The 16,933-nt window shown below is 36.1% G+C and overlaps 1 protein-coding gene across 17 annotated transcripts in view; it reads right to left on the bottom strand.

Annotated features, from left to right (window-relative positions):
* ADAM22 (ADAM metallopeptidase domain 22) overlaps positions 1-16,933 on the bottom strand; it is a 264,012-nt gene that overhangs the window by 66,018 nt on the left and 181,061 nt on the right. For all 17 annotated transcript variants that reach the window (XM_056118006.1, XM_056118007.1, XM_056118009.1 and 14 more), the window contains exons 7-14: positions 15,894-15,963; positions 12,311-12,381; positions 10,059-10,133; positions 6,471-6,542; positions 5,496-5,662; positions 3,693-3,777; positions 2,623-2,713; positions 473-524 (exon numbers count right to left, since the gene is read on the bottom strand). In XM_056118006.1, coding sequence (XP_055973981.1) covers positions 473-524; positions 2,623-2,713; positions 3,693-3,777; positions 5,496-5,662; positions 6,471-6,542; positions 10,059-10,133; positions 12,311-12,381; positions 15,894-15,963 — 683 coding nt within the window. The remainder of the gene's footprint in view (positions 1-472; positions 525-2,622; positions 2,714-3,692; positions 3,778-5,495; positions 5,663-6,470; positions 6,543-10,058; positions 10,134-12,310; positions 12,382-15,893; positions 15,964-16,933) is intronic.

Raw genomic sequence — 16,933 nt, 5'->3', positions numbered from 1 at the left:
GTTGTTACCTCACTTCTAAAATTTTCAACTTGGACTCAAGACCCCAAGTTTTGTGGGTCCAGAAACACAGTACAGTGGTTAGAGGCTGGTGCAACCCTGGAGGTCTCCAGCAGAACCTGTGTGGCCTGAGTAATCCCTTGGTACCATGAGGGCAGAGCAATCTCAGACCCTTGAATCAGTTTATAAACTGTTGGCTGAGTTCACCAAAAATGGATGGCATTTCCCTCACTCCATAACAGGTCCTGGCTTTACTAGTCCAAATGCAATCATTTGGCTTTATAAACAGCAAACCATTTGGTGAAAATATTTTATATGCAGTCATTGAGTAAATCTACCTTGGGTTTTCTTTTAAGCCCTCTGTGGTGAGTAATTCAAGCACTTATCCAAGCACTAGTAATCATCATACTCGTAAGAAGACAGCAGCATAGCAGGGTAGGAAAGAGAGAGTTATTTTCAAACAGAAGTGGCTCACCCAGTGTCTCCCATTATGCATCCGGACCACGTGTCATCACATTTACACTCACCTAAGAGAAAGTGAATACACATACCTTTATATGAAGTGAAAATAGGTGCTTCAGAGTAATTCATATTTTAACAATGGATTTTTGCTTTATTCTTATAGACGTATACCTTCAAAACTAGACTTTAATTTCCCTTACATTTGAAGTTCTTTCATGCCATGCCCAATAAAAAATAAACTTTAACCTTGTTAAGATACTACAATTTTACTAAAATAAAAATCCTTCAATATTTCAACACATGGTCATTACTTAAATGAAATATAATATCAATAAAATGGTAACAGATTAGTTTAGAATCCTAGTTTCACAAAGCCTCATGTGAATTTTTACAATTTCATGTCCACTTAAAAAAGCCTTTGAAACAAGGCTGTGGGTATAAGCAGGATAGAATTTGTTAAGCAGATGAACTGCAGAATCAGAGGTGCCTGGGATTCAAATGTGGCTTGCGCTTCCCTCTATGTTTAACTGTGGAAATCTTTCCCTTTTAAAATGTAATTATCTCATCTATAAAGTGGGACTAATAAGAGATATTTTACAGAAGGTCCTGAGGATTAAATGAGGATAAATTGACATTTGTAAATACTAACATTCATTTAATTTAGTATTTATGACAATTTTCATAAATGGTAAGTTATGATTAATATATATACAATTACATTTGTATTATCATGAAATTAATGTAGTTATAATCAATTTATTCCTTACATTAAATGCCTGATAATTTCTGATGAATTAATTTTACCTACTTGGGAAATTCTATTCTTTAGCTATGCTAAATTTACCATATTTTCCTAAGCTCCTTATTAAATATGATATTTTCAAGGACTCTAATGATGCTAACAGATGTTTTTTTTTTTCAAAATTTTTTTTTCTTTTTTATTAGTGAAACACCATGAGGTACAGTTGTAGATTTACAAATTTTTGTGCTTGGATCTCGGTCATACCACGATCAAATACCCATCCCTCCACCAGTGCCCATTTTCCACCACCAGGATAATATCCCTCCCCCCCCATCCTCCCATCCCCCCATCCCCCCCTGCCACTGTGGCAGGGCATTCCCCCCTGTTCTCTCTCTCCTCCTGGGCGCTGTGATCAGCCAAAGAGGCATTGAGTGGCGAACATGTTCAGTTCAGTCTACTTTCAACCTGCATCTCCCCTCCTGGGAGGATCCTCCAAACACCCTCCACTTGGTGTTCCCCTTTCTATCTGAATTGTCCTTTCCCCTAGAATACCCAGCTGGCCTCTAAGTTATGGAGTAATTCTCCTGGTGTTGCTCTCAGCTATTCTTGGGTATTAATCTCATATTTTATTATTTTATATCCCCCAGATGAATGCTATCTTTCTATGTCTATCCCTCTCTTTCTGACTCATTTCGCTTAGCATGATACTTTCCATATTGTACCACTTATATGTAAAGTTCATGACTTCATCTTTTCTAAGAGCCACATAGTACTCCATTGTGTAGATGTACCAAAGTTTCTTTAACCAGTCATCTGTTCTTGGGCACTCAGGTCTCTTCCAGTTTCTGGCTACGCTAATAGATGTTTTTAAATAAGCAATAATTAAACATTATGACCTAAACCTTGATGCCAAAATTCTTTAGTAGGCTACTAAACCTATATGTCTAAAACTCTGTAGTAGACTATTAAACCTATATGCCTAAAATTCTGTAGTAAGCTACTTACAATTAACAAACTGGACTTAACTTTCCCCTTATAAAGTTAAAGTGAGCAATGATTTAATCATCACCTAGCTTAAAACGTTTACAACACATAGAGAAATGTTCATGTAAATGCTACTGTCTGCACTGTCTCCCGTTGTTCATGGATTTGCTCAAGCTGGCCCAGTAACATCTCCATTGTGAGACTTCTTGTTACCGTGTTTGGCATATTGCATATGTCACGGAGAGCTTGTCAGGATTTTATTACATTTGAAAAAATATTTTATGCCCTGGCTATTTATTTTATATTAGCATCCAAGCTTTTGTTTATTCAAGCATTTGAATTAAACACCTGCATTCTCTAAAGCATTTTAAAGATTCTCCAAAATATTTTACAATCTACATTAAATACAACTAAACCATATGTATAATTGAACTTACCACTTGCTAACTTCCTTTTGTCTGATATAATGCCAATATTATGGGCTAGCGATTGGGCAAGTGTAACTGCCATTAAGTCGGTTTTGCCAAACTGAAAAACAAACAATACACATAAGGGCAAAGTAGTTTGTGTTTAAGATGGGTCAGAAAATAAGTCACGATATAATTAAAATAACTGATTTCTAAGTATTTTATTTAGCAGTTATTAAGCAACTGTGGTAGTGTGCTGATCTACTATAGTGTTTATTTTAAAAGATGTAATAAGAAATAAACATATCTAATTAAATTTTATAGTGTAGGCCAGAAGCCAGATTATCACCAATTTTAAGTTTGAAACCTTAAAACTAACTCTGAATAAAAATTTCATCTCTAACATCACCGTAAAACTTAATACTTATATATGATTAGGCCAGGTTTTAAAGTAATACATCATAACTATATGTGCATAAAACATTTGGATCTTGTTCAATATTATGTGTCTACTTATGTTCCTGAAATTTCCTTTAATCAACAGAATGCAGCTTCAGAAAATACTGTGAGCCACAGAAAGTGATATTTTAGTCAAAAGAAACTTAAGACCTAGCTTTATATTTTTTAATATGTTGTCTCCCAATTAAGTAATTTTTCTTTCAGAACACTTCTACTGGGTTTATTATTTAAGAGTAAAATAAACCCTTTGGAAAACCATTTTTTCTTTTTCTCTCTCCAAAAACTTGTGAAATATTGAGAAAGATTCTAGTTGCACTGTTAGGGTATAAGTCAACGCTTCTGTGAATTACTCAATTCCCAGAAATTCAAAGGAACAAACATCAATTTAATGAAGGCAGAGGTCGGGTTTCTCTTTCATCTAGGAATTATTCGAAGTAGAAAGTGGACAGAATTATCAGGTAATATTTGCTATTCATTATTTCCCTAGTCTGTCCTCTGATGATTTGCAGTAACCATACTGGATTTAAGTAAAATAACCAAACATTTGGAGTATATGGAATACTATGGTATTGTCTGCTAGTTATTAGGAAAACATTTTCAGCCATCATACCACTTTGTATTGTACAGATGTTCACACCTACTTCATTCACGCCTCCTCCTTTCAGCAACGAGCAAATCCCACCAATATAAGCTGCCCCGCTCCGGCTACTCTCAAATTGACTTCCCCTTTTAGAAAAGGAAACGAAAAATGCTTACTGCTCACAGTTCAAATAACATGCATATCTCATATTAATTTACCAGGTTTCTGAATTCACATAACATTCCTATTATGCTAGGTGTTCCTGAGGGAGATAATATGAAAACTATTTACACGTACCAAAGGAAAAGGTTCCTGAAATATATTTCCTAATATGATCACTAATGATCATATATAAACAAGGTCTATGAAAAATAATAATATAATGCACTCCAGAAAAATACAAAATCCCTTCTGTAGTATTTTTTTGCCACAAACTCATAACTTGGATCTCAATACCAGGTATCTCCACAACAAAGAACATCTTATAAAATAACTGACTGATAACCTTCAAAAATATCTAACTCAAAATAGATACATAAAGTTTGGAGAAATATTTCATAGTAAAGGGAGATTAAAGAGATAAGGCAGATGCAATTTGTGATATTATTTTGGATCTTGGGTTAAGGCAGGGAATGGGGATTAGGTAAAAATGAATACTGAGACAACTAGCAATTTGAATAAAGATCATGTATGTGATAAAAGTATTCTATAATGCTAAATGTTCTGCTTTAATAATAACTAAGGTTACAGAAGAAAATGCCTTCATTCCCAGAGAATATACACTTAAAATTTAGTCATAAAGACTCAGTAAGTAAATTCATACAATTTACTCAAAACAGTTGAAGGAAAATAAGATAAATGAATAGATGAAAGGATGTAAGGAAGGAAAAAAGAAAGAAGAAAGGAAGGATAAAGGAAAAATTTAAGTGGACAAATGTAAATAATAATCTTGATAAAAGGCATATTTTCTAGCAATGTTCAGTAAATTTGAAATTGTGCAAAAATTAAGTCACTCCCAAAATGCAGTGTTTTGCTTACACATATAATAACCTTCTACAGCTATGACTTTAGATGATAGATTACTTTTGCTTTTAGGGTCACACCCAGCGATGCTCAGGGGTTACTCCTGGCTCTGCACTCAGGAATTACTCCCGGCTATGCTCAGGGGACCATATGGGATGCTGGGAATTGAATCCCAAGCCAGCTGTGTGCAAGGCAAACACCCTACCCACTGTGCTATCGCTCTAGCCCCCTGATGATAGATTTTTTAAAATGGCTCTAAAAATTTATTATTAAACAAAACATACATGATATCCATGAGGAAACCATGAGTAAAATTTTAATAAACCCCAGAAATAGGGTTTTCTAAATAAGGTCTTCATTTAGAATCCAAAGCAAGCATGATATTACCATATGTGATTTTAAACAATATAATTAATCTTTTAAGAATACTGGGACCAGAGACATCACTCAATGGGCTTATGCACGCATACTGCATGCAGGAGGCCCAGGTACCATCCCTGTTACCACATTTGGTCTTCCAAGCACCGACAGGAGTGCTCCCCAAATGCCGTCAGGAATTACCTCTGAGCACTAAGCCAGGAACAGACACTGAGTTTTTACTGGATGGGGTCCAAAAACAAAACAGACATTATTAATGATATCTTTACTCCGTAAATGCTTTTATTTCTTAAAAAGAAATACGCATGTGATAATTTCAAAAGTTCTATCCTATAAAACTTCTTCCAAATGTATCTGCAATGCCAAAACCTTACTGTACTATTCAGCAAAAAGGATACATCTCAGACATAAGAGTACTTCAATATGAAACCAAAGAAAGTATTAAATTTCAAAAGTTACGTACGAAAAAAGGTGAACTGCATCACTTTTCTCTTTGATAAAGTCTCTCCTGTATTTCATAAACTCACGCAGGGTGATCAATGGATTTTCAGATATAGCAAATTTGTTGTCAGCAGCCCAGGTTTCCATGGCGACCAATACTATCCTTGTCTTAAGTTGGTCTTTATAAATCTAGCATATTAACAAAATGAACACACCAGCTGGTCATATATTAAAATCAAGTGATTTTCAAATGATATTAGAAACTCTCTTAATGAAACTCCTCAACTTTTCACTAAATGTTAGAAAAGTCACTATTTTTTAAGTGAGGTGATTATTTTTCTAAGTTTCATGTATTTCTCTTGAGTAGCAGAGTTAAGCTATTTATCGAGTGATACCCAAAGAACAGAGCATTTGACTTTTGGAAAATTATTTGCACCCTTACTCAACACGCTTCTGAGTCCATTTTCTTCCCTCTTGGACAAATAATGTATTGTTGAGTTTCCTTAGATAAATGGGACAATGATGATTCTCTAGGGAAATAACTTCAGTCTGACCAAACAGGCTATATTTAATAACGTCTTGGAAAAGGTACTGGTGCTGCCTGACTGGGGTTTGGAAATGAGTTGCAGTACAATCATCTTGTTACACCATTCTCACAAGTACCAAAGCACTCTTTAGAATAAGGCACAAATGGCCCTGCTTCTTCATTGTTGGAAATGTACTGTGAATATCTTTGTTAGAGGCCATGATTCAACCTTTTGTTTTCTGATGTGAAAAATGGAGAAAGGGATTCCAGGCATACATCCATGAGTAACTGATCACTTCCTTTTATCTTCTTCCCAGTCAGAGATCAAAATCACTAGAATCAATCGCAAGTTTCTAAGTGACCTGCTGGACACCTTGGCAAAAATACAATTTAGTTTCATAAAAATTTAAGAGCCTTTATTGATCTAGCATCAATCAGGAGACAGAATTACTGAATCAGCTTGATACTTACTAAGTCTGCCATGTTCACCACAGACTTTGCATATGTGTTGGTATGAACAACTGAAAGTCGATGTTTTTTAAACTGAAAGAAAACATAGGAAACATTTTCAATAGCACTGGCAAAAAATCATTTTAGAAGAGAAAAAAGTATATGTTTCTCTATGACTTTCGATTAAGCATCATAAAATCTGATACCTAGTTCTTTACATGGCTGCTAAGTCTTTTTATAGCTGTGTAGTCAGAAGCAAGGTTCTTATTATTCTGGAAGCTGATGCAAAAAAAGAAAGTGCCCAATACATTCGTGACATATCACTGATTACTTTCCAAGTGAAAAAAAAAACGCAGAACTTTTCTATGAAGTACAAAGTTTACAAATAGGAACAAACTCTTCAAAATGGAAGTGAATACTGCTAAAAGTATAAAAAAGTCATAAGTGCTAAAATATTTATTTATTAAAAAGAATAAAACCCTGAGAATTACAAAAAGGTGGCTTTTTGGACCTATGGATCACATATCTGGCACTAATGGTATTTATTTTCCCCCTTTAAACCACTGTAACAATATAGTGATTTACAATATTGTTAATGACAGTTTCATGCATACACCTACCATCAGAGTGCCCACTTCCCTCCAACAATGTCCTGGGGATCTCTCTCAGCCACCCCCCCACCACATATGCACTCAGGTCTGTAGACGTAGACCAGCTCTCCTTTTCTGATGCCTTTCAACATATGTTGTAAGACCCTTAACTATATTTCTTTAAGTCCCACATATAAGAGATCATTTTGTCATCTGTCCCTCTCCTGATTTCATTCAGCATGATGCCCTCTAGTTTCACCTACAAATCAGCAAATTTCCATGAGACAGGCTCAGCTGAGGGTGGCAGGAGGGAAAAAAATGGGGATATTGGTAGTGGTAAATGTACACTGCACTGGTAGAGGGATGGGTGTTGGAGCACTGCAAAAATGAAACCCGGCCATGAACAGCTTTGTAACTCTGTACCTCACAGTGACTCAATCAAAATAAGTAAATAAATAAATTTTTTTAAAAAGTCAATGGATCACTGACTTATTCCATTCCATATATACTCAAAACGTATATTTTATACACTTTAGGGTACCATCAATTCAGGTGTCTACAATATCCATAGGCAGGTATGAGGCCTGAAGTGCATCAAGCATAACCCAGTAGGAAGCAGTGATAATGGGAGAAGATGAGGAACACAATCTGTCTCATGGGAGAAGTGGCCTCCCAGAATTTTCCCACTGTGATCACCTGGATATGTTACTTTCAGAAAAAACCAGGATCACAGAATTTTTACTAAAATATCATTAGGCAAATTACATGATTTTATCTTTTCTTATAGCTGAGCAGTATTCCATTGTGCATCTTTACCACTGTTTCTTTTTCTTTCTGTTCTTTGTGGGGGAGTGTTGTAGTGATCCATTGACTTTTTTAAAAAATCTTTTTATTTATTTATTTATTTATTTTGATTGAGGCACTGTGAGATACAGAGTTACAAAGCTGTTCATGGTCAGGTTTCATTTATACAGTGCTCCAACACCCATCCCTCCACCAGTGTACATTACCAATGTTCCCATTTTTTCCCTCCTTCCACCCTCTGCTGAACCTGTGTCAATCTCAATGGCCAGCACTTTCCTTTCTGTGTCTCTGTCTCTGTCTCTGTCTGTCTCTCTCTCTCTCCTTCTCTCTCTGTGTGTGTCTTTCTCTGTCTCTCTGTCTCCCCTTTTGGGTATTATGGTTTGCAATACAGATATGGAAAGGTTATCCTGTTTGTTTCTTTACCTATTTTCAGCATACATTCCTTATCCAGAATGATCATTTTCAACTATCTTTGTCACAGTGGTCTGTCAGAACTGCTTTCTCCCCCAGCATTTGAGACAGGCTTTCTTTATCCAGTTATGCATTCTGGGACACTTGATTTGTCTCCAGATCTTGGCTACTGTGAATAGTGTTGCAATGAACATAGGAGCACACATGTCTTTTCTATTCCAAGTGTTTTTTATCCATTGTGGCAGATACCAAGTATATCATGCTTAGTGAAGCTAGACAGGAAAGGGACAGATAAAGAAGAATCTCTCTCATATGAGGGATACACAGGAACATATTGAGAGGATATTATGAGGTCAAGGACAATTGGATTGTAAAAGTTGTTCTACAGAACCAAGCTTACCTGGGGTAAGAGGGGTGGAAAGGGCCCTACTGGTGGAGGGAAGGGGGCATTCTGGTGGTGAGTGTGGTGCTGGAAAGATGTATACATTTACTAAGCAACACTGTAACTCATAGTACATCAAGAAAAATGGTGGGGGGTATACCATTAGGCACAATAACAGCCAAGATCTGGAAATAATCCAAGTGCCTAATGTAGTGTAACAGGAAATAAATGAACCCTAATTTCTGGCTTCATTTAAAAGTAGCATTCCCAGGTGATCCAGATAGGCAGTTCTCTTGAGGTTGATGCTTCCTTAAGACAGACCACATGCCTCACTTTCCCCCAGGCACCCAGTGCTCCCTCTAACACTTGTCAGACACTTGAATGGATGATATTCTAAAATGTATGTTCCTGACACCCTCCTCTTATTTTGTAAACTTTCAGGGATCAGGAACAGTCACTGGATTCAAACAGGTAGAAAGAAAAAAAAAACCTAGTCCTAGACTGAACAAAGGAGCCCTTTGTAATACCATCTTGACTGTATTATCATCAGAATTACTATCCACAGCTGAAGTAAAGATCCATGGGATTTCTTTCACCATCTGTGAATCAGGGACACAATTTTCTTCAAATGGATCATTCAAGGCAATTAAGAATACACTCATATATGATAGTAAGTAAAATCCAGCAATTTATAGTACTGCATGCTTTTAGTTCAAAGCTGTGTTTCCCTGGAAGAATTAGCAGTGTGCCCTACAGCTGTGTCGTGAGTGTCATAGTGCTGGGCACAACATGTCCAGAAACTGGATATACACATGACTCAGAGAAAACAAAATGGCCCATCAACAAGAAGAAAGTTTGGCCACTCATTGTGTGATTGTAACCCAAACATGAAAGCCTGTAACTAATTCATGGTGATTAAATAAAATTTAAAAAAAAAGAATAGCTTTTTTACCGAAAAAAAAAAAATTCAGTAGCTTCAATACCGAAATTTGCCATTTGTTTTAGGGTATTTGAAGACAGAAACAGGAATTTGATTTTATCTTACTAGGATAAAGTAGAATATTGCAAACTATAATATCACATTTGTGGGTTTCACCTCAATATACAAATAGAAATTTCCTTGCTCACATAAGTCTTGGCATTTTAGTAAGAACATCTATTAGCCCCTATATTAATCTAAACAAATGGAGAGTTGCAACTGTAAGTCAGAAGTAGATTGGGAATCTCATAAAACATTGTCCAATATTTACACCTGACGTTTTTCTTCTCAAAGGTTGTTGTTGGGTTATATGTATTTGGTGATATAATTACCTTTTCCACATTATAACTTTATGGGCTTGTTTCTTGTGACCATATTTTTGAACTCTGCTTCATCCATGAAACAAAAAAGCTCAAAACAATAAAAAATACAAAATATCCTACCATGAGGTGATCATTCACAATCATCAGTTCAATATATTTGGTTTCCTCCTCTACATTACGTGGATGTCGATGAAGCTGCAATATAGCAAAAGAAATGGCACCTAAATAAGTCCTCTGCAATGGGCTGTGAGAAACTAGACTATATTCTGCATTAGCTCAATTACTCATTCTATAATGGAAAGTTTTAAATCTTTTTACCAATCTCTCTTCCTGTTCTCACCCACAGTCTTAAGCACCCACTTTTCTAATCTCTGTTTCTATAGGGGGAGGGGGAACACCAAATATGTGCAGGGACTACTCCTACCTCTGTGCTCAGGGATCACTCTTCGTGGGTTCTGGAAGCAATATGTGATACCAGGGATGGAGCTGGAGTACGTTATCTTGTACCCAAGGCAAGTCTCACAGCCCAAGTTTAACATTTTCTAAGATTCCATGAATAAGTGTTGCTATAAAAATTTTTCCTAGAAGTAATTGGCTTCTTCCCTTTCAGGTTCATCTATTTCATCACAAATGAAAAAATTTCCTTTTATTTTTCGGGGTCAAGTAATATTTCTTGAGTACATGTAAATATATGGATATATAGAAATAATATATAGGTATAAATATATGTATGACACATTTTCTTGACCCATTCAATCACTGATAGACATTTATATTTATAATATTGTGTGCATCATTACTTAAACTGTCTAATCTAGAAATTTAAGCTTCTCACAAAATTAAAGATAAATATGTGATATAAGTGTTGTGTTCATGTCTAGATGTACCATACAACAAGCACTGGTATGCAAATAGGTGCTAGTTAGCAGATACAAAAAGGCTGAAGAATATTATTCTAAGTCAGCACTGTACAGCTGTGGGCAAGGCTCTTACGTCTCATACGTTTCAATGTCTTACCACTAAAATGCTGCTAAATGATAGTTTACTCCTGAGACTGTTATGAGGATTCATATGTCAACACAACTAAAAATTTTAAAATAGGGTAAGATGCATGGTTAGGATTCAATGAAATTTAACAATTATTCACATTAGAGTATGCCTATATATATAATTTAATATACTTTGAAGAGAAGACACCTGGTCCCCTAAATGACTTGAATATAGTAGAGATCCATTTCTTTCATGCCATGTGTTTTTGTTTGATTTTGAAGGGGGGCTCCCAGGCAGTGCTCAGGGGACTAGGGGGCTTCTCCTGGTGTTATATGGTCAACCAGACTGCCCAGTCTGGGGTACTAGGGCCAACAGGGCCACCCTGGTGTCGTTCAGTAGACTATGTGGTAACAGGTTTGAAATACAAAGCATTGTACACACCATCATCCCAGTTGTCATCCTGTGTGCTTAATGGCACACACACACACACACACACACACACACACACACACACACACACACACACCAACCAGCACCAAATTGGGAGCAACATCTAATTCTGTTAAGCAGAATGCTCTTTCTATCTAAACCATTTACCAGCTCTATGATTCTAAACAAGACATTTTCATAATCCAGAGGCTCCTTTTTTTTTTTTTTGCTTTTTGGGTCACACCCAGCAATGCACAGGGGTCACTCCTGGCTCTGCACTCAGGAATTACCCCTGGCGGTGCTCAGGGGACCATATAGGATGCTGGGAATTGAACCCGGGTCAGCTGCGTGCAAGACAAACGCCCTACCCACTGTGCTATTGCTCCAGTCCCATCCAGAGGCTCCTTTCTTATGAAAGGAGAATAACAGCATCTACGTTGTGATGCTTAAAGCATCACCAGTTATTGTTATTACTGAGTCCAAGATCTATTGAACACTCATAAAGCTGACATCCTGATATAAATGCCAGACTCCAAAAGAGTTTAAGTGTGACAATAACACTTTATGGCTTTAAGCCCTAATGAATTCACTCTTAGGAGAGTATACGTAAGAAGCTTTATATAGTATAGGATAAGTTCCCTATATTATGTATGGTCTCCCTTATATGGAAGACATCCATGCAAGGATAGATGTCTCTGCTAGAAAAAAATTAAAATGCTGGATCAGTGGGGGCCCTGATCTACCAACAGGATGAATAAACGTATTATCACTGCTGTTGTGATTCCTTTTTGAATTTATGAAATAAATATGGTCCCACTCTCACTGCTCCTATGAATCTGTCACCCTTACTGTTTTACACACCCCGATAAATACCTGAACTAATACTTTCCGAGACTCAGAGTATATTGACAAGTGTTTTAAAAGCATCCTGACATATACTTGTGACAACACACCTGTCGTTTACTTCTTTGGGGCCTTGGCTTTAAAATAAATTTTGGTGGCGTGATGTTGACTTGTTGGAATTCTGAAAGAAAATCAAAAACAAATTGAATAGGCTATTAACTATACACAGACAAGGTCATCAAAGTCTTACTAACCCTTTCTAGTATGAATTCTAGAATTTTAATCAATAACATGGAATTAATATTATTATAATTGTATCATTTACAGTTACAAATATACATCTCTACACAAGGAGTTGCACATAATGCATAATCCCATTTGCATGAAGAGCTATAACAGATTAAACAAGAGGTTTTCAAACTTATTTGACCCATTGTCCCTTTTCAAAAACAAAAGTACTTGATGAACCCCTGGAAATCTACCTTCTTTAAGTGAAGAAAGTGTACCACAATCTGCCCAATGTTACTATTGTCCCCTGGATTGTTTCAGCATCATCTAACTAATCTCTGAAAAGACACAAAAGGATACTACGCAACTATGAGGCACTGTCTGGAAATAGGCAGAGGTTAATGGCTGGGTCAATTAAAATGCTTTAGAGCTCAAAAGGGTACTTTGTATGTCTTAAAACACATCTATTTAATGCACAAGATCTGTGTATCTTCCACAGTACTTAAAAAAACACTCAATGATAAGACATCCATAACAAATAACTAAGTTTTCTCAAAAAGTGTTCTGAAGAACTCTAGTCCTGAGAAACACGTCATATAAAACAAACAGTTCTAAAGTCAAATAAATCTAGAGAACCTTGATCATAGTCTCTCTCTCTCTCTCTCTCTCTCTGGAAAACATTTAATATATAGCAAGACAAAGGTGCAGATGATCCACAACTCAGGGGAAAATGCACTAAACGAAAGATAAGTTTACTTTAATATTTGTTTTATAAAAATTAATTTTGACATTAATTTGCCTGGTTTTGTTTGTTTATCTAATTAATCACTAAGTCTATATATCTTGGAAGACAAATAACAAGCAATTTTGGCGAAAATTTTTTCTAAACCAAATTCTAATATGAAAATTAAAACAGAAACAAATAGAGACAGGCTTGAGTTTTCAATGAATATGTTCAAAAACAAATATTTAATAACAGTAAACTGCTAGGCCACCTTTGAAATTTTAATTAAAATGAAATCCAGAATAAAGTCTTAAAATATATAAAATTATATTATAGAAAATTTACGTAAAATCTTAAAGGATAATCTTTGTTGTTTTAATTTTTAATAAAGATTTATTGCCTCCTGGTACTGGTGCAGATGTGGTGAGAAAGGGAACCTCCTTCACTGCTGGTGGGAATGCCTACTGGTTCAGCCCTTTTGAAAAACAGTATGGACGAATCTCAAAAAATTAGAAATTGAGCTCCCATTTGACCCAGCAATACCACTCCTGGGAATATATCCTGGAGAGGCAAAAAAGTACAATCAAAATGACATCTGCACTTCTATATTCATTGCTGCACTATTCACAATAGCCAAAATCTGGAAAAAACCCGAGTGTCAGAGAACAGATGACTGGTTAAAGCAACTTTGGCAATCATGTTCAGTCTAGAGTCTACTCTCAGCACACATCTCCCATCCTGGGAGGATCCTGGTGGGAGGGATACTGGGATCAGTGGATCAGTGGTGGTGGAGAATGGGCACTGGTGGAGGGATGGGTATTAGATCATTGTAAACCTGAAACCCAAGCACAAACATTTGTAAATATACAACTGTACCTCATGGTGTTTCACTAATAAAAATCTAAAAAAAAAAAAAAAAAACTAAAAAAAAAAAAGAAGTACAAAACAAAATATCAACACTAAAAAAAAAAAGGAAAGAAACTTTGGTACATCTACACAATGGAGTACTACATAGCTGTTAGAAAAGATGAAGTCATGAAATTTACATAGAAGTGGTACTACATAGAAAGTATCATGCTAAGTGAAATGAGTCAGAAAGAGAGGGACAGACATAGAAAGATTGCATTCATGTGGGGAATATAAAGTAACAAAAGAAGAGACTAACACCCAAGAATAGCTGAGGTAAGTACCAGGAGGTTCACTCCATGGCTTGGAGACCAGCCGCACATGCTAGGGGAAAAGGCAGCTCAGAGAGAGAAAGGAGCACCAAGTAAAGGGTGTTGGGAGGATCCTCCCAGGATGGGAGAAGCATGCTGAAAGTAGCCTATAGACCGAAGATGATTGCCACTCAATGCCTCTTTTGCAAATCACAGCACCCAAAAAGAGAGAGAGAACAAAAGTGAATGCCCTGCCACAGAGGTAGAGTGGAATAGGGGAAATGGGGGGTGGGAGGGATACTGGGATCAGTGGTGGTGGAGAATGGGCACTGGTGGAGGGATGGGTACTCAATCATTGTATAACTGAAACCCAAGCACAAAAATTTGTAAGTCTACAATTGTACCTCATGGTGTTTCACTAATACAAATTAAAAAAAAATTTATTGCCTCCAGGAGGAGCTATCACATTGCAACTTTATTCTCAAAATGCTAGCCATGATTTATTTTCCTCCCACAACAGGGATTATAAAAATGTTTCATAAAATAACTATAGAAATAATCAAAAGTTTCCATGTACAGAGGAGTAACTAATGCTTATTTTAGTAATTTTTCCATTTCCCTTGATATTTCTTTGAGACTATATTCAGTCCCTTACTTGCTATGGGACCCTGGGCATGACCAAATGACATACTTAAAAAGTTTTTTAAGCATGCCTTTTTTAAAATGCCTTGAAAAATTCAAAGGCATTTTGAGTTCAGGCAGTGCCCTGTTTTCAGTAGAATATGAATGAGTCTAGGAGAGCCAAGGACAAATGTGTAACTGTAACTCCACTACTGAGGCCACAGCAGAGCACTCTGCCCTTCCTTGCATATAAAGATTTATATTCAAGTTTCAAATTAACATCTATAACAAATGGACCTGTGAAAGTACATAAGGGAAACTGCTCATTTTACAAATAACACATAATAACAGGAAGTGCTTTGGGGGCCACACCCAGTAATTTTAAGGGGCACTACTGGCTCAGTGCTTGGGAGTCACTCCCAGTGGTTCCCAGGGACCCCAAAATCTGACATGCGAAGAAAGTTCTCTACTCCATTGAGCTATTTCTCTGACCCTAATGTAAAGTGTTGCTCGCTAATAGTTATTTGTTCAAATGCAAGGACAAAAGAGGTGAAGAAAACAACAATGACTAAGAGTTCAAACTTATAGATATAAAGCCATTATTTTAACAAGAGTGATTTTTTACACTGTAATGCACACAAAGTTTGGTGCTAACATCAGTTCCTCTCTAGCACCTTAATTCAAATCTTACATTTTAAAAGTTTCCTTTAGCATACTCAATCTGTCTCCAAATTCACTTTCTATAAAAATGGAGTCAATTTGCATCTTATTCTCCCTCTTAATGGCACTTGTTTTTTTCTTTATAAAATTACCTTAAGTGGTCACAGGATAATAATACTCTACAGACTTACATATGAATGTGTTATATGTTATCTATATTATATATATATATATATGTTATGTATTAGCTCTAAAACATTAAAATAAACTATTAGCTTCATAGTCCCTCTAGGAATAGCATACCAGATGGAAGATCGTCCAAGGGAAATTCAAACAGTCTGGATTTATAAACTGAATGAAAATGGAACTCCTCCTGAAATAACAAAAAATAATCGAGAGTAAGCACCAGGTACCACATCCTCAGATAGCCATCGCTGCAGAAGCAGAGACGCCTGCACTGATGAGCAAGAGCCCCTGCCCCCTGGCCCCTGGGCTAAAGCTACATGCCATCACACAACCCTCGTTCACATGTGTTCTCACACCAGAGTGACAGTCTGTTCAAAGCAGAATGCCTTCATGAAGTCCACGTCATGGTAATTGAGAGTAAATGAATGAACTTAACACCCCAAGGAGAAATAAGACATCTGGAAAAATAAGTTAATGTATTGTGTGACTGATTCCTTTCCATGGATCCTTGCCCCCCATTTAGAACTAGGATAGCTTTGCAAGCAAACACAACAGAACTATCTTTCTGCTACTGGGGACCAGAGAACTGTTACAAGCAGATGCCCTAAGTGGAACTTGCGAAAATTCTGCGAGCATACATTTTTTCCCCTGTGGCAAGCCAAATGAGAAAAAAAAAAGAAAAAAATCATTGAAACAATTCTTTGACTTTATTTAATTACTACGACAGATAATACATAGTCAAATTTCATGAGATTAGCAGTAAAAATATCACTGACTCAAAGTGACATACCTGGCAGAAGTTACCTAAAAAAAATAAATGTACAGTAAAGAATGTATCTCCAATGAGATTATTTCTCGGTAACAAAACAATGTGATCTTTTAAAGTTATTTATCTCTCTAAATGTCTGGCAAATGTTCCAATACAAGGAAACATATTTGTGTACAAAACACTAGCTAGACTATATATATACATATATATGTATATATATAGTGTTTCTCTGTTATCTAATAAATAAATTCAATTCTAATATGTGGGAAATTATTTTTTAACTAAAGTGAAGAAGAAGATCTCTATTTTTCTAAACCTCATTAAAACAGGGTCTTTAAACAATAGACAATTTCAAAAATCTTGAATCTATACGGGGAGAGAAGGAATG

The sequence above is a fragment of the Sorex fumeus genome, unplaced genomic scaffold, assembly GCF_029834395.1.
Source record: "Sorex fumeus unplaced genomic scaffold, SorFum_2.1 ptg000037l, whole genome shotgun sequence".
NCBI classification, from domain to species: domain Eukaryota; kingdom Metazoa; phylum Chordata; class Mammalia; order Eulipotyphla; family Soricidae; genus Sorex; species Sorex fumeus.
This window is presented reverse-complemented; position numbering and strand designations above follow the sequence as displayed.